At 41.1% G+C, this 22,998-nt stretch overlaps 1 protein-coding gene across 1 annotated transcript in view; it reads left to right on the top strand.

The window, feature by feature from the left end:
- Positions 1 to 22,998, top strand: part of pard3bb (par-3 family cell polarity regulator beta b) — a 352,270-nt gene that overhangs the window by 81,430 nt on the left and 247,842 nt on the right. The window contains exons 7-11 of the mRNA XM_072445192.1: positions 5,702 to 5,785; positions 7,667 to 7,792; positions 15,514 to 15,772; positions 18,781 to 18,889; positions 22,577 to 22,716. Coding sequence (XP_072301293.1) covers positions 5,702 to 5,785; positions 7,667 to 7,792; positions 15,514 to 15,772; positions 18,781 to 18,889; positions 22,577 to 22,716 — 718 coding nt within the window. The remainder of the gene's footprint in view (positions 1 to 5,701; positions 5,786 to 7,666; positions 7,793 to 15,513; positions 15,773 to 18,780; positions 18,890 to 22,576; positions 22,717 to 22,998) is intronic.

Here is a 22,998-nt window from a genome sequence, read left to right as displayed (position 1 = left end):
TTTTATAATTTCTCCGAGTTTCTTTCACGTCCATGAAAAGTGCCGATAATGCGTTTCTGTCGAGCTCTTTTTTTTTGTTCGGCTGCCAATAGGAAACCGGTGGAGACGGAAGCCGTTACCCGCTCGCCGAGTCTGTTTGAAAAGCAACTAATGTTTGGCAAAAGAAAAGTATGAATAATTATTTTCTTTCCGTATTTGTCTCATCGCCGGTGTTGTTCCACGCTGCTGGTCGTAACAAGGTATGGCAGATGTTGTGCGCGTAAACCATCTGGAGCGCCGCTGCGTAGGCTTTGTAGTGGAAAGTTTTACACGGATTTGTAATAAATAAAAGAAAAGAAATGTGTCGTTTTTGTGCGTGTTTGTTTGCAGTTAGCTTCGTTACGCGATTGGCTGTTTACGCAATTAACAGTTTTATATTCGAAAATGTGCGATTGCTTTGATTTTTCTGATCGTAAAATCATCGGTTTCCAAATATTGAGGGTGAATTGTTGTCTCTGTCTCCAGTCTCCGCCTGCAGGGAACAGAGGAACCACACTGGGAATAAGGAAATAACTGCTTTTTACTCAGAGTCTTCTGGCGAGAGAATGACATTAGATTATTTTGTGAGCACATCAAGTTGGTAATCTGACAATAATGCGTAAAAGGAACTAGAGCTCTATTTCAGCGCACTTGATCCTGTTGTTGTTGTTGTGGTGGTGGTGGTGGTGGTGGTGTTACTTTTAATGGCAGTTGGCGGCCATCTGAAAAGGTGCATATACCTCCACCTATTGTAGTTGTACGTCTTCTGTAGTTATACGTCCTCAAAGTATGTGTTTTACGCTACACTTTCTTTCTCACTCCTTTCTTTCTCTTTCCTCTTTCTTTCTCTTTCCTCTTTCTTTCTCTTTCCTCTTTCTTTCTCTCTCTTTCTCTCGCTCCTCTTTCTTTCTCTCATCTCTCTCTTTCTCTCTTTCTGTCTCTTTTCCTCTCACTTTCTCTCTTTCCCTCTCACCTTCTCTCTCTTTCTCTCTCGCCTTCTCTCAGCTTCTCTCTCTCTCTCTTTCTCTCATAACACCAGTTGTTCACATTTATGATTTCATTCACCTTTATGATTTCACTGTGATGATGTATCTTTCTGTAGATCACATGACATCACTCCTCTGTCCCCTGCCTAAAAAAACTCTGCTTAATAAGGCCAGGGGTAAACTCGTTTCATATTTACATAGTGCATCCACCACTCACAGCCTACAGGCGCTGAGTGACGGCGTAACCATGGATACTCCCACCGGGGCTGCAGCATTGTCTCTACTCAGGGGAGGACAGTAGAAAACTTGACCGACGCTACAGTTCTCCCCTGAAACAGTTTGAGGTAGAGAGCCACTGTGTTGCCCGCGGCGACGTGCTCCATAGAAGAAGAGCCGTAGAACAAGAGAGCCGTGGAACAAGAGAGCCGTAGAACAAGAGCCGTAGAACAAGAGAGCCGTAGAAGGAGAGCAGTAGAACAAGAGAGCCGTAGAACAAGAGAGCCGTAGAACAAGAGAGCCGTAGAACAAGAGAGCCGTAGAACAAGAGCCGTAGAACAAGAGCCGTGGAACAAGAGAGCCGTAGAACGAGAGCCGTAGAAGGAGAGCCGTGGAACAAGAGCCGTAGAACAAGAGCCGTAGAACAAGAGCCGTAGAACGAGAGCCGTAGAACGAGAGCCGTAGAACGAGAGCCGTAGAAGGAGAGCCGTGGAACAAGAGCCGTAGAACAAGAGAGCCGTAGAAGGAGAGCCGTAGAAGGAGAGCCGTAGAAGGAGAGCCGTAGAACAAGAGCCGTAGAACAAGAGCCGTAGAACAAGAGAGCCGTAGCAGGAGAGCCGTAGCAGGGGAGCCGTAGAACAAGAGAGCCGTAGAACGAGAGAGCCGTAGAAGGAGAGAGCCGTAGAAGGAGAGCTGTAGAAGGAGAGCCATGGAACAAGAGAGCCGTAGAACAAGAGCCATAGAACAGCTAAAACCACCTCAAAGAGGAATCCAAGACACTAGGGTTGCAACAATTATTAAAACTATAATAATATATATGTTAATCATACAAATACTAACCTGTCCTGTACATCATAAGATTAATTGCAATTGATCTTAAATTTAGGCAATATACAGTACGGTCCTCTGTAAACAACTAAATCCCTTTTATGTGGGGTCACATTTGGAATAATCCTGTAGTTTAGCGTGTTAGCGTGTTATTGTGTTAGCGTGTTATTGTGTTAGCGTGTTAGCGTGTTAGTGTATTAGCGTGTCCCCTCTCCACGTCCTGACTCTGCGCTCCCGGGCATGTTTTTCTCTTTACAGTACACATTATAAAAGTTGGTAATGGAGACGGCCGGCTCCAAAGTCAGACAGGACTCGGCGTCTGCCAAATGCCTCCCGAGAATCTCCACGGACAACCACAATTCATTTTTCCCGCTCGGTGACGCGGAGCTGTAAACGAAGCCTTTCTCCCATTGTGTGAACTGGGCCCATAGAGAGAAACCAACTGTTCAAAGTTAACAACAGTCCAGACACGCACTCTGCTCCTCCCTTCTGTCTCCCCCTCTCTCCTCTCTCCTCTCTCCTCTCTCCTCTCTCCTCTCTCCTCTCTCCTTCACACTGCTCCCCCCTTCTGTCTCCTCCTGTCTCCTGTCTCCTCTCCTTCACACTGCTCCCCCCTTCTCTCTCCCCCCCTCTCTCTCTCTCTCTCTCTCTCTCTCCCCCTCTCTCTCTCTTTCTCCCCCCCTCTCTCTCTCCTCTCTTCTCTCCCCCTCGCTCTCTCCTCTCTCCTCTCTTCTCTCCCCTCTCTCCCTCTCTCTCTCTCTCTCTCTCTCTCTCTCTCTCTCCCCCTCTCTCTCTCCCCCTCTCTCTCCCCCCCTCTCTCTCTCTCTCCTCTCTTCTCTCCCCCTCTCTCTCTCCTCTCTCTTCTCTCCCCTCTCTCCCCCTCTCTCTCTCCCCCTCTCTCTCCCCCCCCCCTCTCTCTCCTCTCTCCTCTCTTCTCTCCCCTCTCTCCCCCTCTCTCTCTCTCTCTCTCTCTCTCTCTCTCTCTCTCTCCCTCTCTCTCCCTCTCTCTCTCTCTCTCTCTCTCTCCTCTCTTCTCCCCCCCCCTCTCTCTCTCTCCTCTCTTCTCTCCCCCTCGCTCTCTCCTCTCTCCTCTCTTCTCTCCCCTCTCTCCCCCTCTCTCTCTCTCTCTCTCTCCCCCTCTCTCTCTCCCTCTCTCTCTCTCTCTCTCTCTCTCTCTCTCTCCCTCTCTCTCCTCTCTTCTCTCCCCCTCTCTCTCTCCTCTCTTCTCTCTCTCTCTCCTCTCTTCTCTCCCCTCTCTCCCCCTCTCTCTCTCTCTCTCTCTCTCTCTCTCTCCCCCTCTCTCTCTCTCTCTCTCTCTCTCTCTCTCTCTCTCCCCCTCTCTCTCTCCCCCTCTCTCCCCCTCTCTCTCTCTCTCTCTCTCTCTCTCCCTCCCTCTCCTCTCTTCTCTCCCCCTCTCTCTCTCCTCTCTTCTCTCTCTCTCTCCTCTCTTCTCTCTCCTCTCTTCTCTCCTTCACCCTGTTCTCCCTCTTCTCTCCCCTCTCCCCCCCTCCCCCCCCTCTCTCTCTCCCCCTCTCTTTCTCCCCCCCTCTCTCTCTCTCCTCTCTTCTCTCCCCCTCGCTCTCTCCTGTCTCCTCTCTTCTCTCCCCTCTCTCCCCCTCTCTCTCTCTCTCTCTCTCTCTCCCCCTCTCTCTCTCCCCCTCTCTCTCTCTCTCTCTCCTCTCTTCTCTCCCCCTCTCTCTCTCCCCCTCTCTCTCTCTCTCCTCTCTTCTCTCCCCCTCTCTCTCTCCTCTCTCCTCTCTTCTCTCCCCTCTCTCCCCCTCTCTCTCTCTCCCCCCCCCCTCTCTCTCTCTCTCTCCCCCTCTCTCTCTCCCCCTCTCTCTGTCTCTGTCCCGCCTCTCTGTCTTAGTCTGATTCCAGCCTGTACTTTACACTCATGGTTTGTTTAAAGGCGTGTGCGCTTGTGGAAGTCTTTGTTTATTTGATTAGTTTATCTGTGAGCGTGCAGTAGTTAATCCTCGCCTGACCTTCTCGCCGCTCCCTCCAGAGAGCTGTTTGTCAAAGTTATAGGACTCGGAGTTTGGTGCTCTTGACTTACACAACACACCTCTGTGATGTGACGACGGCGCACTTCTTCACAGACTTGCGCGTGTCGGCGGTGGCTCAGCAGTTAGAGAGTGATCTTTATACTGCCCTGACGTTTGTTGAAGAGCATTTCTGACACAGAGATGTTGAAACCTGCATTAAGGCTGAAAATAATCAAATTGTGATTATTCAGTCAATATTACGATTATATTTGCTGTACATTCTGATCAGAGCGCATATTGTAAATAACTCGAAGAGCATTTACATTTGCGAAAAGACTGAATTATGAACTAAATAACTAAAACTAATAAAACAATCACATGGATTTAAGTTGGTAGAGTGCTAAGCTACAGTCACAAGGGTTTTTCTGCACAAATATAGGAGAGTACATTGTGTTATCTAAGTAATTACTGTCTTTGCGGTGCAGAGATTGCGTTTTCAATTCAACTGCGATATATTGTGCCATTTTACCATATTGGTTTCCAAAATGAGGGTCGGGATCCCGGGGGTAGCGAAGCTTAAACTGGGGGTCGTGTGATCATTTCATAATATAATCTTAAAACTAAGACACTTTATTACATCTATCTTTTTGATTGAAAATTGTATGTTTTAGTGAAAATGGGTGAGATAACATAATAAAGTATTAAAATATATACAAATAAACCTCATTTTTGAAGATTTACAACGTGAAACAATTGCAGACGTCTATTTCATTTCACTGGTATGATTACTCAGGCTGCGAAATAGATGGGGGCCCGGGGCCCGCAAGCAGTTGAATCTCCGGCGGGCCCGCGGTTTGAAATAGGAGGGAGCCCGCCGTGTCCCTCCTCGAAAAAAATCAAGATTTAACTAGTAATTTGGCTATATTCGGGCATTTTCATCGCTTAAGTTTCGTTTTGACAGACATGCCACTTCGCACGTCTTCTCTCTTCTCATTGGCCGAGCGGTCTCCGTGATGTAATTTCGATGAAAGCGGGCATCTGATTGGCCACTGCGTTCGTGTTGCGTTCATGTGTCCTCGGAAATGCTCGGTCTAATTTTCGGGGCAATGTTTATATGATGTTAGTAGTTTATTTTGTAGGACGTGATTTCATATATTCCACAAGATCTCCTTGTGTCAAATGCTGTACAGTATTTATTTTATATATAAGAAACATTATTATATTGAATTAAACAGTTTTAAAGATCATGATCTCTGGTTTATATGATTCAGTATTTGTGCTCTTCATATCAAATAATAGATAAAAGTACTTTAAATTGTTTTACATGCTAATAACCAGGTTTAAAACAACACATTTATCTTGTTCTTATGACGCGCTTGTGGGCCCCTGAAATTGCTTGGGGGCCCCTAACTTTGAAAATCCATTTCTCAGCCTGTTACTTTGACTGAAATGTTTGAAAACCCCTGCTCTACGGGAAAACCTTTGGGTTAAAACAACTGCAAAAAACTGTACAAGAAAAACGTGTCACATTAGAAACGGCAATGAACAAGCTAGAAACAACCATTTTTACCTTTGTAAAATGTCATATATTTGATTTCTTTCCCTTTTTTAAATCCATGCATGTATCATTTAGCAGTAACACGTCTTATTCTGTGTCTCTGTTTGCAGCCTGATGAGGAGGGTGGAGATCTTGGGCGAGGACAGTCCTCTGGGGATCCACGTGGTCCCGTACTGCTCCTCCCTCAGTGGACGGTAAAGCTCAGAGCAGCCGCTTGTTTTTCCACAAACGTCACTCAACAAACTCGACACCCTCAGCGCCGCGCACACGGATGAAACTTCCATTTCATTGTTTTACTGTAGTTTCTTACTCCTGGTTTGGGGACTATGCAACAGTCACCTGCTTGTCTCCATGGAGATGTTATTGCTCTCCGTGGAATGTTGCACAGTACGGTCTTAAACGTATATATCTAGCGTTTTTAGCAACATACGTTTTTAATGCTGAAAAATTGCATGCATTCCGATCGTGAGCGACTCCACAGACCCGACCTGTAACTTGGCCCTGTGGCGTCGCTTGCTCGTCTCCATGGGGGAAACCATAACGTCTCTATGGAAACAAACATACACAGTGCACCTTCAAATGTGTAATGTAATGTGTCTAAATCCTGACCCATTTGTGTATTTTGTTATGAAGTAGGAATATAACAACTTTGATAATTGATTAAACTGATTTAATAAATAACTAAAAAAAAAATATTACTGTTAATAAACATTTTATCTTTTGAAAATACATCACAATACACAGGAGCTCATTTGCGATAATAATACGATTGACTGTTATTATATCTAAGGCTGTTAAAATGTGGCCTTTAAAGTATTTGTACTGCACGTGTCGGGACATTTAAGTTCTTGCTTGAGTTATACTTCCACTCCTCACTTCTTATCCGTCGTTATTGGAGTTTTTAGCCTCTGCAGAGCGTCCACAGTCATCATTTATTATATCTTTAGCCATAGCAATTAGCCACATCTCTGTCTTTGCTACTGGGATGAAAATTTGCCGCAATTATATCACAGTATTCCATGTTTTATATCATCTCTATGTATATGCAGTATCACATTGCATCACCAGCTTTGCGATATGTCCCAGTCTTACGTTTAAGTCTCGTCGAAGCGTTTTTACCATATATTATTTGGTACTTTGAGCCAGATTGTGTCATGTTGCTTGGTTGTTTCTCACTTGCACTGACGGACTGGTACGATCCTTTCTTTGGGCGTCGCCGGTCAAAAAGCGGATGGGAAATGCCGTGAGCAAAGCAGGATATATTTTTACTGCCGGTCACATGCCTCACCTGACCCTCTCATCACGTCTTCACATTCCCCGTCTGTGTCCCACGTCCACGCCCGTGCTCCGCCCTTTTCCTCTGCCGCTCAGCTCGCTCGCGTTGGCCTTTTCGCCTCCTGAAACCATTCTTTTGTCCGTGCGAGGATCAGAGAGCTAAACGTAGCAGGAGGAAATGTTTGACCTACATTTACTTCTTTACGAATCACAGTTTGCCAATAATTACTTCATACTTATTTAAAATTCATCTAACTTTTCTGACGCCTGCGCTGCAATAAATATCTGTTTTTGGCATCAATTTACAGTAAATAATATATATAATTGGCAAAGATAGTTGGTGTTTGTTTTTGTTGCATCCTGAAAATTGCAGTTATACAATAGTATTTATTTATTATTTATTTATTTAATTAATTAATTCATTTATTTATTAAGAACTAAATGGATGATCCCAATGATTTATAAGTGATTCATCATTTTGAATCATCGAACATTCAGGGCCTTTAAAAGTATTTTTGGTAATATTTTATAATGACTATACTTAAAACAGCATGAAATTAAGACTTTTTCACACTTTACTAACGTTGATTAATGTGTAGTAAAAGCTTTAATGTTCTAAATAAAACAAAAACAGGACATAATTAACCTGATTCCCTCACTTTATTTTATTACATTTATTCACATTAACAACCGCAATACTTTCACGTTACGACATTGGCATTCCTCACATTTGTCTTCATTTCACAACCGCATAAAACACTAAAATGCATTTCTTCCCCCGCCTTACCTTTTCCCTTCAGGCCTCTGGGTCTGTTCATCCGGGGCATCGAGGAGGACAGTCGCAGCAGGAAGGAGGGACTGTTCGCGGAGGACGAGTGCATCGTCAAGATCAATAACGCCGACCTCATGGACAAGTCATTCAGCCAGTGAGTACCACCTCCGCTTTAGACCCTATTAGGACCCCGTAGCAGTGAGAAATTACATCTGACATGATTTAAACCTCTCCAAAGGCACAGACGGGAGCGAGCGTACAGTTCGCCCCCTTTTATTAGCCCGTCCTTCCTTGGGTTTGCCCTTGGTTTTTATTGTGATTCGAGACAATTTACGATACATAATTTTAGCGATATTTAATTAGCCGCGTTTTCTTCCTTTAAGCTCCCCGTGCCGTATTTGACCTTTTAAAATGTCGTTCCCGTGCACGTTAAATACCAACCACTGTGTTTTCATTTTCAGTTGGGTAAAAATAAAAATAGTAGAGTATTATTGCGAGATGGGATAGAAGATTCCGAGTTCAGCCACAAGGGGTCGGAAGTGCAACGCAAGATTTACCTGTAGTGTCTCTATCAAGTGAAAATGCCATGCTTTTAATTAAAAACCAACATGAAAAACGTTTGCAGTTACTTGTGATTTATAACATTTCAAAGTCGGTAGGAAAACGAGAATCTTTGAGATGTTAAAAATATAAGATAAATACATGTAATAACTCATTGCGCATTCATTTAATGTGTTTAATGAAGTCAAAGAACATATATGGATGTAGTTGTGACAAATGTGATTTTAAGACAGAAATGGTCAGAAAGAGTCTTAGTCACTTAAAACGGCGTCAACGAGAAATTTAAATAAGTTGTTTTTGTGAGGCTCGGAGCAGGAGCAGGGAAGAGGATCTCGTAAACAGGATGAAGGAAACGAGCTTGAATGAAGCAAAATACAACTCCAAGTACCATATTTTCCAGATTATAAGTCGTACCTTTTTTCATAGTTTTGGCCGGGGTGCGACTTATACTTATATTTATATACTTATACTCCAGAGCGACTTATATGTGATATTATTCGTTATTTTCACACTTGCAACCGCATTTCATACTCCAGTGCGACTTATATATGTTTTTTCCTTCTCTATTATGCATTTTCTGACTGGTGCGACTTATACCCTGGTGCAACTTATAGTCCAGAAAACACGGTATGTTTTTGACGAGGGAACAATGTTGAAACCAAGTCAATTTTGCGTAATATTTGTCCTTTAATGGTGCACGTTAACCCTCTGTAAATGCTATTGCGTTGCCAGGAATGTTCCACTGTTTGGCATTAAATATACATAACTTGCATTGTTCCATTTACATATGTTTTTATTTCTAAAATCCACGGAAAGGGATCTGTTTCATGCCATACTGTGGAACATTTCAGACAAATCAACGACCTCCCCAAGGCGGCGGACTTTCCCTCCACAAACGTACATAACGCATCTTTATTGTTAGAGCATTTACCCCTGAACCAAAGTATCCATTGGGTTCTTTACTGCTTCTTTGGGCTTGTTCACCCCTCCTTTAGTACATTTAGTGTAGTTTTTTTTCTTTTTGTCTTCCTCGTTCCGCCGCCATCACAACTAAGGAGACAGATGTTTGGAGAATGCCCAATTCATCTGGATCACGGCTAGATTTCTCAGAGGACAGTTTTGCTCATTCACATAAATCTTCCCCCTAAACCCGTCTCCCCAAACTCGTCCCCGTCCTCGTTATTAATGCTCCTGAAAGCGTGTTTTGGGACTCGGGGCATTCACCGGTGCGCTGGAATGACAAAGACACACCTGTGGAAGCGTTAGTCACCGTTTGAAACCAACGATGTGGATGCCTTTTGATTACAGCGGCGACATCTTTTCATTTTTTTTCCCCTTGCCGTAATCCGTGTCCGGTTTAGAGTGCGGTAATGAGATTAGACGCGCCGAGTTTTATGCCGCGCTGTAGGTAAGTGGATTAGCGCGGCGGGAGGTTCAGTCCATTGTTCATAAAGACAGGTGGGTGCTCTTTTGTGTAGCCGCACGCAACACTGGGGACATGGTCTCGTGTACTTTACATATTGGACAGTGTATACCTGTGGCAAGTATCACGACCAGACTTAAAACGGGGCTAAAACAGGACTATTCCAGGTCTAAATATGGGCTAAACCTGGTCTAGAATAGGACTACACCGTTGCCGTTGTACTTTTTAACAAAGACTAGCCCAAAAAAGACTGTTAAATGGCTTAAGATGACAATAAATTCAAAGTACTTGAAATTATGCTTTTTCACACAATCCTCACATTTTGCTACATTTTAACAACAATTCCAAAAGCTGCACTCGTTTTATTTAAAAATCTGACCCAGCTTTACTGTCATAATGTCATATTGTAACTAAATAAACACATATTATTATTCATTTGAGCGACCGAAAAAATCTATGACAATAATGACAATAAATTCACCAAATAGCAATGACAAAAAACATTTTGGGCTCTTAGGTACTGGAGATTATTGTGTGTAATATCTAATGTTATTGATGTTTCATACAATGCTATATTTTGGTTGGCCTGGATTCATAAAGAAAAACAATGCTCTGTGCACCCAAGCCTTGTGTTTCATTGTTGGGAAATAGAGACATTAAAGTGTGTGTGACTTTATTTTTTGTATTTATACCTGTTGTATATATAAATTATAGTTTTACACCAACTGAGCAGGTATTTGTGAAGAAAATGCTTTAGTTTTATAGGTTTTTCACACAAACCTCACATTTGACTGCATTTGAACAACAATTCCAAAAGCTTTACTGTCAGAATGTAATATTATACCTAAAGAAACGCATATTATTATTCATTCGAGTGACCAATAGATTCTATGACTGGACTTGAAACTAAATTACTGATGAAAAAAAATATATATGCCGTATTTTCTGGACTACAGGTCGCACCTTTTTTCATAGTTTTGGCCTGGGTGCGACTTATATTTATACTTATATACTTATAGTTATATATTTTCACACTTGCAACTGCATTTCATACTCCAGTGCAACTTTTACTCTCTTATGCATTTTTTGGCTACTTGGCGACTTATACTCCGGTGCGACTATACCGGAGTCGCACCAGAAAATACGGTATATGAGTTTTTTGGTGCTCTTGTCATGTTGTTTTGCGCATGATTCATATTGCACGTATTATAACTCTAGTCTGCATTGGTTTATAGCGCCAAATCCGTTCAGTATTCTTTTCGCGTCGCTTTCTGTCGCTCTGAGCAACAGAAATGTACCCGGCTCTCTTCAGTTCACATAAGCAGGCAATTGGTCGACCACCGTTTCCTCTGAGTGTCCGCACGGTAACGACGCACGCACACACACACACACACGCAAACACACAAAGCACACGCACACACGGCTCCATTGTTCCCCGTTGGCAGCTTTACAGAGGATGGCTGTTTGATTAGGATATCTCTTTTACACAAACGCGGCGCACGCTGAGAGAGGCCATAATGATATCATCTTTGCACAATGGCCCCTGGACGACACCGATCTGCCCCTCCATCTAATGTTATTGTGCCGTATTGTAGCTTTAGGACAATGGGCCCCGCACAAGTGTCATCCAGCAAGGTGCGATACAGGCGTTTATGAGACCGTCCGCCCAGAGTAATGAGTTCAATATGGAAATCAGGGAAGCAAAATATTGGGAGGGGAAATGGGCTACAGTGGGGTAATGCTAATATGGTTTTCAGTATTGTATTGGGGTCCAGTTTTCAAATCGAACCTGTTGAGCAGAATTGACAAAAACTAAAAATAGGCCTGTAAACTAATGAAATAATCAGATGTTATTTCAGACAATGTTTGTACAGATTTAAACTACAAGGCCGGCGTTACCGTAGCCAAGAATTCCCCGCCGTTGACAGATATTTCTCAGCCGTGACGGAGCATTCTGAAGGCAGTTGGTTTTACGCAGGATGTAAACAGAACTTAAACGAACTTGGAATAAAGTGATGAATTTCAGCTGTTTTCTCTGACATAATTGGGTAGAACCTGAGCTAAAACCCGGACTTTCCTCAGCGCCGCCGCAGCACGACTTCACTTTTCTCTCCCTGCTTTTTGCCGCAGTTGTTCCGACGCGATAAATGTGCAGCCTAACGAGCAGAAAGCATGTTTAGATCATGAAAACACAGGGAACAGTGAGGGTTGTGGCTGCAGCGGGGGTCAACTCCATGTGTCGTGCACGTGGCGGCGCTCAGCAGAGGCGCAGGGAGACGCTTAGTGCAGATACAGTCCCATTTGTGAGCCGAAATACAAAGACGTTCCTATTTTACGTATGTAACAGAGAAAAATGACTTTATAGCAACTGAGTGATTCATTTTTTTGCCGTTACAAAGCCCTAGACAGCCTGCGTGCACCACCTGTCGCCCACCCACTGTAAACATATATTGACGGATAAAAATAGCTTATGATGTCATTTTTGGGACCCTATTTCCCAAAATGTCCCTCCCTTCTCTCTCATCCCCATTTCATGCGAAACTGCGCTGTCTAATAAAGCCTATGGGCCAAACAAACCCTTGCCTTTGCGATTTGCTAATTGCAACCAATCAAAGTTTGATTCTTTTCCGATTAATCCTGCAGACCTACTGAAGGTTTCTTGTTTAAATTAATGTTTTTATTCCCATTTAAGTGTGTTGTGAAAGCAATAATTTAAACTTCTCGCCGGTTGCAACATTTTACTGACCACAAACCTGTAGGAAAAAGCCACGTGTGTCTCTAATGCTTCAGGATAAGAGCTGATTGGCTGTGCATTGCTTTGCTTCAGTCTGAAAAGCAAACTAAACCCATATGACATTAAATATTGGAGGGAAAAACTTTTGTAATCTATTGAAAGTGTGATATTTTGACATACTGCAAAGACGTACAAAATGCTGACTTAGTACATGATTGGGGGGGAAACAACCTTAAATCCGATCAGGCTATTTAATAACATCGGTAACATTATTGCATTATATTTCTCTCCTTTCATATAGCTACATTCATTTTCTATATTATTATGTACAGTCCTCATGATGAAGAAGAAAGCCGCGTTTTTCTGTCTTAATATCCCATAAATGACCATATGAATGCTTTATACATACGATATTGTGGACCTAATCTCTTGTTACGGAAACATTATGGTCATTATGCATCCAATAATAATCTAGGAGGGATGCAATGAGGCTTTAATCCAATAGAAGTGAATAAACCGGATTGTCTCTGTTGGATTTCTGAAGTGAATAATGGTTTGTGCCGATAGCTCCTGACACACTGCTTCCTCTAACATACTTAGCATAATCTCATAATTATGATTATCTGCAAAGCGATCTCTTTTATTGACCATAGGAGTCCTCTGCAGGTGTGTCTCTGCTTTCGGGATGGACCTTCGGCATTTCTACACTTCCCTGATGTCGACTACTGCTGTTTTAAACGCTTGAACAGATAATAAAGGCGTGTATTTAACAACGGGGGGTTCTGTGTTGTTTCTGCACCCGCATTTTGGACAGGAGCGATTGCAAAAACTTGTACATGTCTGTTTTATCTCTAAGTATTTTCTAGTTGGTGAGTATTTCTCTGTATAAACTCGACACTGGGTACATGGTGTTTGTTTACATGCAAAAACATATATCTGATCATCAAAAATGGGCAATTTGTGGATTTTTAGAGGAACTTTTATAATTAGAAGAATATGCACATTGATGAAAATTAAAATAAATGTTTCAATCTTGTCAAAACCTGCAGAAAAAAAAAATCTGCAATAAATCTGATTACTCACATCATGACATTTTAATCTGATAACTACAGAAATCAGATCATGATCAGATTTTTGGTGTACATGAAAACCTCAAAATATAGGTAATTCAAAGCAACATGCATAGATTGTAAACTACATTTTAGAAGTGTAAAATAAGAAATGAACGTTGAACCATTCAAACACAACGTTTGATTATTTATTTGATGTTTTAATTATATTTATTTTGGATTATTTTTTAATTTAATTTAATCTATTTTAATAGTATTTTATTGTATTGACTTTCATTTATTTTTCAATTATTATTATTTTTTACATATGAATTGTGTTTTTCACAAATTAATTAATTAAATAAATAAATAAATAAATAAATAAATAAATAAATAAAATAAAACACTAATACGGAAGCCAGGTTCAGTGTCTTGCTCAAGGACACAGTGGTGGAACGGACACACTCAGGGGTGCCCACACTTTTTTAGACCTACCTATAGATTTATATTATAATTTTGTAACATTTTTGTATTGTCAATGTTTAACAGGGTTTTATCATTATTGACAAAACATAAAAACATACCATAGGCCTAATCATTTAATTCTATATAAACGTTAAATATAAAACAAGGGAGAGAAAATGTGTTTATTAACTCGCCTGCACCATTTTATACAGCTGATTATTTTGAGGATACAATTTACTTGCCACAACTAGGCTGAATAATTGAAGGTTGCGCTTAAATACCTCATTTATTGCTCTTTTATCTGTAATATCAGGAGGAGAAGCCAAAATAACAACTGTACTCACTCGCACTGATCGGTGTGGACCCCCGTGTGTGGACCCCCGTGTGTGGACCCCCGTGTGTGGACCCCCGTGTGTGGACCCCCGTGTGTGGCCCCTCGTGTGTGGACCCCCGTGTGTGGACCCCCGTGTGTGGACCCCCGTGTGTGGATCCCTGTGTGTGGACCCTCGTGTGTGGACCCCCGTGTGTGGACCCCTGTGTGTGGACCCTCGTGTGTGGACCCTCGTGTGTGGACCCTCGTGTGTGGACCCCCGTGTGTGGACCCCTGTGTGTGGACCCTCGTGTGTGGACCCTCGTGTGTGGACCCTCGTGTGTGGACCCCCGTGTGTGGACCCCTGTGTGTGGACCCTCGTGTGTGGACCCTCGTGTGTGGACCCTCGTGTGTGGACCCCCGTGTGTGGACCCCTGTGTGTGGACCCTCGTGTGTGGACCCTCGTGTGTGGACCCCCGTGTGTGGCAGACAATAAACATCATAATGGTCACGATGGACGTAATGGGCTGTACATCCTGCCTGCACTACTGTCTGTGTATTGTGTTTTGTTATGGTAATATAATTTTAATCTAATCTAATGTTATTGATGTTTTATACAAATATGTGTTATATCTCATTTCTAAGGGACGTTTGGCCTGTTTCATATTTTTGTGTTGGATGCATGAAGAAAAACAATGCTCTGTGCCTCCAAGCCTTGTGTTTGACATTAAAGTGTGTGTGACTTTATTCTGTGTATTTATACCTGTTGTACATATACATGATAGTTTTACACCAATTGAGCAGGTATTTGTGAAGAAAAGTTGAAAAATCTGTAAAAACAAAACAAAAAAACAAACAGGAAGTGGCATCACACGTGGTACACTCCAGACAAATGTTATGCATAAATTAAACAAAATATATATATATATATATATTTTTTGACATTTTAAACATAATTCAACAAAATAAAATTGCTTATATAAATATATTTTGATTTGTCAAATAAAAACAATTGTGACATTAGATGCTTTTTCTCTAGTGTCATGTCATCAAGTACAAACAGGAAGTGAAATTATATATTTTTTAAAAATTGCAATTTTTTTGGGCTAAATTTTAAATGTATATAAAACTAAACTAAAAGTGCATTTTAGTCCAATGAGTCATCCGACCTGTCAGAGGCACTTTAACATGGTTTAGTCGAGGTCATTTTCTCCTGCGTCTGCTTCTTTCTGTCACTATTTCATTATCCAAGTACTTTTTATTGATTATTACATTCATATAATCTTCAGAGTATGCAGTGTTAACTTTCACGTTTGATATTTTTCCTATCTAGAGCCCAGGAGATCTTTCGCCAGGCCATGCGTTCCCCTATCGTCCGTCTGGAGGTGGTGTCGTCCTCCAACAGGGAGCGCTACGAGAAGAGTCTGATCGGTCAGCTCTTCCACGGCACCCCGGGTCCAGAGGGAAGCCCCCACGTGCCCAGAACCAAAGACCCCCCTCCTCCCGTGAAGGCCAAGCCAGTGTTCAGACCCACTGAGGGCACCGCCATGAGGGCCCCGGAGGACGCCGTGCCGATGGAACCTCGGCCCCGCGTAAGACCTATTCTACCATATCGAGCTTTACGAGTAACATCGGCTTAAAGCGTTTGACGGGTTCGGCTGCTCACTTCACTGAAGTTTACATAATTATGGCGTAAAGTTTGCTCAAAAAATTTTGTAGTTTTTCCTACTTTTTTACAATTTTGATGGAGATAGTTTGACTTCCTGGCGTGAAATGGGCCGCGGATGTGACACATGTACATCTACTTATAATATATATATATATACATATACACTATAGCTGTTATTTGACAAATGAAAATGTATAACAAACACCTTTATTTATTTAAAAAAAGAAAAAAGTCTTCCAGAATAACACGTTCTTTGCACATAAATTGTCGTCTTCTAGAATTGTGTGTATTGATTACAGACTGTGAAGATGGCAGGATTCCTTTTTCCTTTCTTTCTTTTTTTTCAACTTCACATTCAGTAGACAAAGTTTCAAAGTTTAGTCATCAAGACAATGATTTAAAAAATCAAGATGTTTCGACGTGCGGATGGAAGTAAAAACGTATGAAAACCTTGTACTCATGCACTTTAATAAAGGTCTAATCCAGGATTAAATTAGGATTTAACAAGGACTTAGCGAGGCCTAAACCAGGCCTAAACCAGGACTAAACCAGGACTAAACCAGGCCTAAACCAGGCCTAAACCAGGACTAAACCAGGACTAAACCAGGCCTAAACCAGGCCTAAACCAGGACTAAACCAGGACTAAACCAGGCCTAAACCAGGCCTAAACCAGGACTAAACCAGGACTAAACCAAGACTAAACCAGGACTAAACCAGGACTTAACGAGGCCTTAACGAGGACTAAACCAGGTCAAAACCAGTTCTAAACCAGGACTAAACCAGTTCTAAAACCAGGACTAAAACAGCACTAAAACAGGACTAAACCAAGACTAAACCAGGACTTAACGAGGACTAAACCAGGTCAAAACCAGGTCAAAACCAGGTCGAAACCAGGTCGAAACCAGGTCGAAACCAGGTCGAAACCAGGACTAAACCAGGACTAAACCCAGTTCTAAACCAGTTCTAAACCAAGACTAAACCAGGACTAAACCAGGACCAATAGAGGACTAATGCAGGTCCAAACTAAGACCACAACATAACAACAACATAACATTAAACATAGCATCAAAAATGACACATGAACTGCTGAAACTCTTTTAGAAGAAGACTGTGTAATAACAACACAGTTTTGATACATACACTTTGACATTCAGGGGATCTACTGTATCTACAAAGGTCGAACCATGTCCTTTGTTTGTGATTGTACTGCTACATTTAACATTTTGAGCCATTTCCCATCGTCACAGTTATTACATTTACTAACACCGGACACTCTATAGTAACCGATAGCCCGACTGCGTACAGGCTTTTGGACAAATTCCTTTTTTGTTAATATGTCCTGTGTCCCATATCAAATCTCTCTGCCTCCGTCTGGCTCCCGGCCCAGAGTCTGAGAACCCGGGCTCCAGAGTACCACTTTTCCAGGTACTTTATAATGAAAATCCTAATCCCTTGATGGATTTGTTCGATTACACAGTGAATAAATCTGATTAAATGAAGAAGTAATGAACTATTTTTTAATTCCTAATCCTTTTCCGCTCTCAGCTCTCTTTTTCCCTTGAGATTTTAAAGCTGCTTTTTAATATTAAACTCTCCCAGGATTTGGCAAAGTTCATATTATATTTCATGTGTGTTTTTTTCGACTCCTAAATCTTTTTCACGGGAAAAAAAAAAAACATTTCATTTTATCGCCACGTCTCCATGGCGATGTGAAACAGCTGGCGCGGGCAACAGTTACTAAGCAACAAGTGATTTTGGTGAGAGTTTCTGGTTGCCAAAGTCAGACGAGAAGAGTAAATGGACTGTGGGCTTCTTAAGGAAGTTGTGTTTTATGTGTACGAAAAACGAACTAAAGAATGACTAACTTAAACGATAAAGGGTTTAAATACAAAGATTCACGCAACGATGAGGAATTACACTAAAACAACAGAAAATGACTCGTTTAGTAACAACAAAGTAACAATTCTAGTAACTAAACAGAAAAAAATAACAGTGAATTCCAAAATAACTCAAAGTGCGTGACTGTTTTTTTTTTAAACAATTTGACTTATTTTGACTTTATTTTGTGTATTTATACCTGTTGTACATATAAATGATAGTTTTACACAAATCCAGTTGGTATCTGTGGAGAAAAATCTGGAAGTGACATCACACTAGGGACACTCATTCCATTAAAAGTGTATGCATAATTTACACAAAAGAATATAATAAATATTATATAAAAATATAATAATTTGACCCTCTATACATGATTTCATCAAAATTAAAAAACAAAACATTAAATAAGTTTTTTTCCTAATGTTTGTTCGATAATTTCCTACTGTGATGTCATCAATTACAAACAGGAAGTTAGATATAAACCTAAAAAACGAGCTATCCTGGGATACGACTTTATCATTTTTGCACATTTATAAATATGAAAATTAACTGCATTTCAATTCAGTGCGTTGCCCAACTTGTCATTGGCACTTTAAGCAAAGAATGAAAACTAACTTAGCAATAATAAACGTAAAATGTTCTCCGCCCACAGCCTTGGTCCAGGTGAGCGCTCCAATAAATAAAATAAATACAATAAATAAAATTAATACAATTAAATACAATAAATAATTAAATGCAATAACAATAATAAAATAGATTAGATTAATTAGATTGAAATAAATGAATAAAATGAATAAATACAATTAAATACAATTGAACACAATAAATTAATTAAATAAATAAACTAAATAAATGAAATAGAATAGAACAAAATAATGTATCAAATTAAGTGTGATTTTAAAAATAATGGAATGAACATGAGACCCAACCTGCTTGCAGACCTTGTACAGTCATTTGTGCCATGTTACCTTAATCTTAAATGCATTCTACGTGGTCGTTTTTTCTCAACAATCGGCGCCAAACATTGCATAACAGCGTCACTTCTCCACGCAGACCCCGAGGAGCAGAAGCCAGAGCCCCCATTCCAGGAAAAGCCCCGGCCTGTCCAGCCTCACGTCCGGTAAACGCGGAGGGCGACGTCTGAGGATCGACCTGAGGAAAGGTAATCAACATTCCCGACGTCCAAACTCCTAACAACCGATTCGACAATAGCACAGTGGTGTAAAATTAAAAACTCATCCTGTCTAGACTTCGCTCAAGAATGTCTAATCAGTGCAAAAGGAATAAAACAATGCAGCGCTTACGAAACGCAATTAATTTTGAATCGTAGTTTGAATTGCAGCCTGGTGACTCATTCCCATCAGAGGTACAATTACGCCTGATGTCATGTTGGCAAGCTTCATCCGTTCAATCGTGAATGTGATATTATTTGTGCATTGTGTTCAATTCAGTTCAAAGTAAATGCAGTTTACTTTATGTACGCGACAAACTTCTCACAATGCCGACTACTTTGGTTGAATTAAAAACTGTTTATTTCTTTACTCAAAGATGGTTACAGTTGTGAATACCACACTTTGTCTGCTCTCGAGCTACTTTTACTTGAATTAAAGCCCAAAGATCTACATATGGATTTAAGTTATATTATAATTTGTCATGTATTATTATTAAAAGTTAAGCATTAAGTGTTAAACAGGGGTTTTAGTAAACATAATTAGGCTATAACATTGATAAAACTACAGAGAGAGGAAAATATGTTAAAAAAATGTACTTGCCCATTAATACAGCTGATTATTTTGAAATTAAAATATCATATCTACAATTAAATAATAGTAGTAGGCCTATAAACTGATCTGCACCTCATACTGAAACTTTTCTAACTACTATGTGAGTTATGCGCACGAGACGAGCTCCGTGAAGGACAAAACCGGCGTGAACGGGATTACTCTGGCACAACATGTCTCCTCCTGCTCTCTCTGCCCTCCTTCCAGCGTGTTTGGTTTCAGTTCAATCGTAAAGCGTTCGATTAATTGAACTTTAATCTGATACTTTTAAAACAACAACGGCGATTGACTTACTCAGCTCGAAACAACAACAACAACAACAACAAGTACATCTAAACCAGGACTACACATTTCTTGAGTGAATTGGATGAATTGGTATGGTAAAAAATACCCAAACACAGGAAACTATAAATCTATAAAGCTAACTAGTGTCACTACTCTGTCTGAAGCTCTGTTACTCGAGTGATGCTTCTAATCTGAGCTTTGTTTTAACTTAGTCTGACTAATTATAGCTTACTCTTACTCAGAACGTCAACAAGTGAGCTGGTTTGTGCCTTAAACAAGTCCGTCTTAGATAGCATTAAAGTCACAAGCTAATGACAAGGCAAGGCAAGTTTATTTGTAGAGTACACTTTGTACACAAAGTGCTTCACACAACGGGGAAAAAATGCATTAAAATCACAAAGACATGACAGAAATCACAAAACTTTCATTTCTATTAATTCTATTTAATAATTTTGCTGACATGAATGGCACATTTTGTCCGTGCTTAGTGATCCGCCAGATGGAAAACTAAATCTAATGGACCACACTGGCAGACACTCGTTCCTATTTTATTTGACATTGCCAGCGTGACAAGTCGTCTCTTGGATGGGCACATCGCTTTTAGATTGATTCTGTCCTACGTTTCACCGTCCCATGACGTCAGCGCACTATCTGCCTCTGCACACGTCTGTGCAGAGCGCATGTATGTTTTACGATGACTCTCTCGTCGACGCCTCCACCTTATGTGCGGCGCTTTTGTATCTTTAACAAAGGACCCGGTCTCATCTGTCCCCTCCCTAGATTTAGCTTTCACTAGATTCAGTGTTATCCTACTCCAGGCTTTCAGTTCCTCACTCTTTCTTAGGCATACAGCAATTAATCAACAAATTGTGACAAGTCGACTATAAAGAAATAATCATAATCATTATCTGGACTATACAGACTCTAAAACACACACAAAAACATCAGTAATACACTTTATTTGTGCGTATTCTCCATCTAGAAGCCGTCAATGACCATAGTACAGCCTTTTTTTAATTGATATTCTATTTTAAAAGTCACATTGTACCATAATAGTATAACCGCTGACGAGTTGACTACTAAAATAACTGTTAGCTGCGGGCCTTGACACATCCACCTTTTGTTATGAGCGCCTAGGCAGGACAACATAAGGATCACAAGCACTAGAAAATGTGTACTTGACTCCATTTAGCATTTTTTGCAGCATTTTTCTGCGTTTCCTAAAGTGTGCATGAGTTAAAGCCCTTGTGCCCAGTCTGTATCCTCTCTATTGTCCTCTGTAACATCTCTTTCCCCGCCCTCTCATTCCTTGGCCCACTGTCCTTCCCACCCTTTCCTTGCCGCTCCATCTTCCTGATTCGCTCTCTTCAGGGTCTATTAAGTCTTTATTGATCTGTTCATTTCTGCTGATATGAATTCATAGCGGGCCAAAGTGCTGACTCGGCTGTGCTAAAGAGACCAGACTAAATGAGGTCCATAAAGCGGCGCGCACCACTCTCTCCGTCGCTCCGCTGCATCGCACTCTACGGCGGTGCGGCACTCACTTTTGTGCATACATGTATGTTTATAAGCCGTCCACGCTCCTGCCGTCTTATGACTTACTGTTCTCATCTTGGCCTTCTCCAGCCAATCCCTCTTCATTTCCGCCCGGTTGCTCCCGCACATTTTTCTTCTAGTTTCGTTCCTCCACGGCCGTTTTTTTCTTTGCCCCGCGGCTGAACTCGTCGCAGCAAAAAAACGCCGCCTCAAGCTGTAGCTAAAGAGCTTAATGCAACAGGAACACACAATCTCCTCCAGGTTTCACTTTTAACCCGGCGGCTCGACGGACGGGAACAAAGTTAAGAGCAACGGCGCACAAGTCCTCAGGTGGCTTCATGTGCTCCTCATGTGGATTTGTGTGACCCACAGCAGTGGCTATTGGACTTTCATAGACTAAATGAGAGGGCGTTTTGCTTTTAAAGTGATATTTGTTGTGACATAAACAGGAAAGGCCTCAGGCAGAATTGGTGATGAATTAATTAACATAAGAAAAATATAACAAATAACGGGAACAAACAATGACTAATATTGAACTAAACCAAAGCTAAACCAGAACCAGAACCAGAACGACTTGGTTCAAAGTATTTAAAAAAATATATATATATATTACCAATTGTCAGAGTAAGTGTAGTTTGTTGTGATTACTTAAAGTATGTAATACAATGACTATTATATGTTATAGGATTTACTTTTACAACTGTAATGACTGAATGAATACAATGTTTAGAATTCAAGGACCTTTGTTGCATTGGCTCTGATCCTGTAAGAATTGCTGAATTGGTTCAATCTGCCAATGTCCTGGTCTTATCTACACAATGATGTAATAACACTGTAATAACACTGTTTACTTGCTAATGTAGACTCAGTGATTGCACTTTTATTTATATATATATATATATATATATATATATAGAGAGAGAGAGAGAGAGAGAGAGAGAAAATATATGTATTAGCAAAAGTTGTACATCACATTTGATCAGTTTTGTCATGCGTTTTCGCCATGTTATGTTTTGTTGTTTCCAGTTTCTACACTGGTATCAACTGACCTCTGATACCGGCTTAAAGTCAAGTGTTAATGTCAGTATCAGATCTAAAAAAGATGGATTGAGCAGCGCTCGGTCAGTGTTCTATTAGAATTATCTCCCAAGAGCTTAAAATGTCTACGTCTCTATGATCTGGGTAGCAATTACTTAAACGGATTTGAGTTACAATATAATCTTGATATTGCTGCTTGTGTTTTGTAGGTTCTGAGGGGCTCGGTTTTACTGTGGTGACCAGAGACTCTTCAGTCCATGGTCCCGGACCCATTCTGGTGAAGAACATTCTGCCTCGTGGAGCAGCTGTCAAAGACGGACGTCTGCAGTCTGGAGATCGCATCCTGGAGGTACAGTGGCAGTCCGTCCCAGGGCAGCTGTGGCTTTAGAAGCAGCTTACCCGCATGAGAATGGGGGAGTGAATCGATAATGCAGCAAAATCTAAAACTGCTCTAGAAAAGGACTCACTTGTTGTTTTTAGTTAATAAATCATCGTCGTTCTGAGCATTAATGTCGACAAATCACGTTCATTACAATTGCGTGCCACAGTAGATGCAGCGCTAATACAAATCCTGATGCGGGAACGCCAGGCTGACAGAACTCGATGTCTGGATTTCAGTTCATACTTTATT

Source organism: Eucyclogobius newberryi, unplaced genomic scaffold, assembly GCF_026437365.1.
Source record: "Eucyclogobius newberryi isolate DKJ021-1_F unplaced genomic scaffold, fEucNew1.0.hap1 SCAF_14, whole genome shotgun sequence".
In the NCBI taxonomy this organism is placed as follows: Eukaryota; Metazoa; Chordata; class Actinopteri; order Gobiiformes; family Gobiidae; genus Eucyclogobius; species Eucyclogobius newberryi.
Note: the sequence above shows the minus strand (reverse complement) of the source record. Positions and strands in the feature narration are given on the sequence as shown.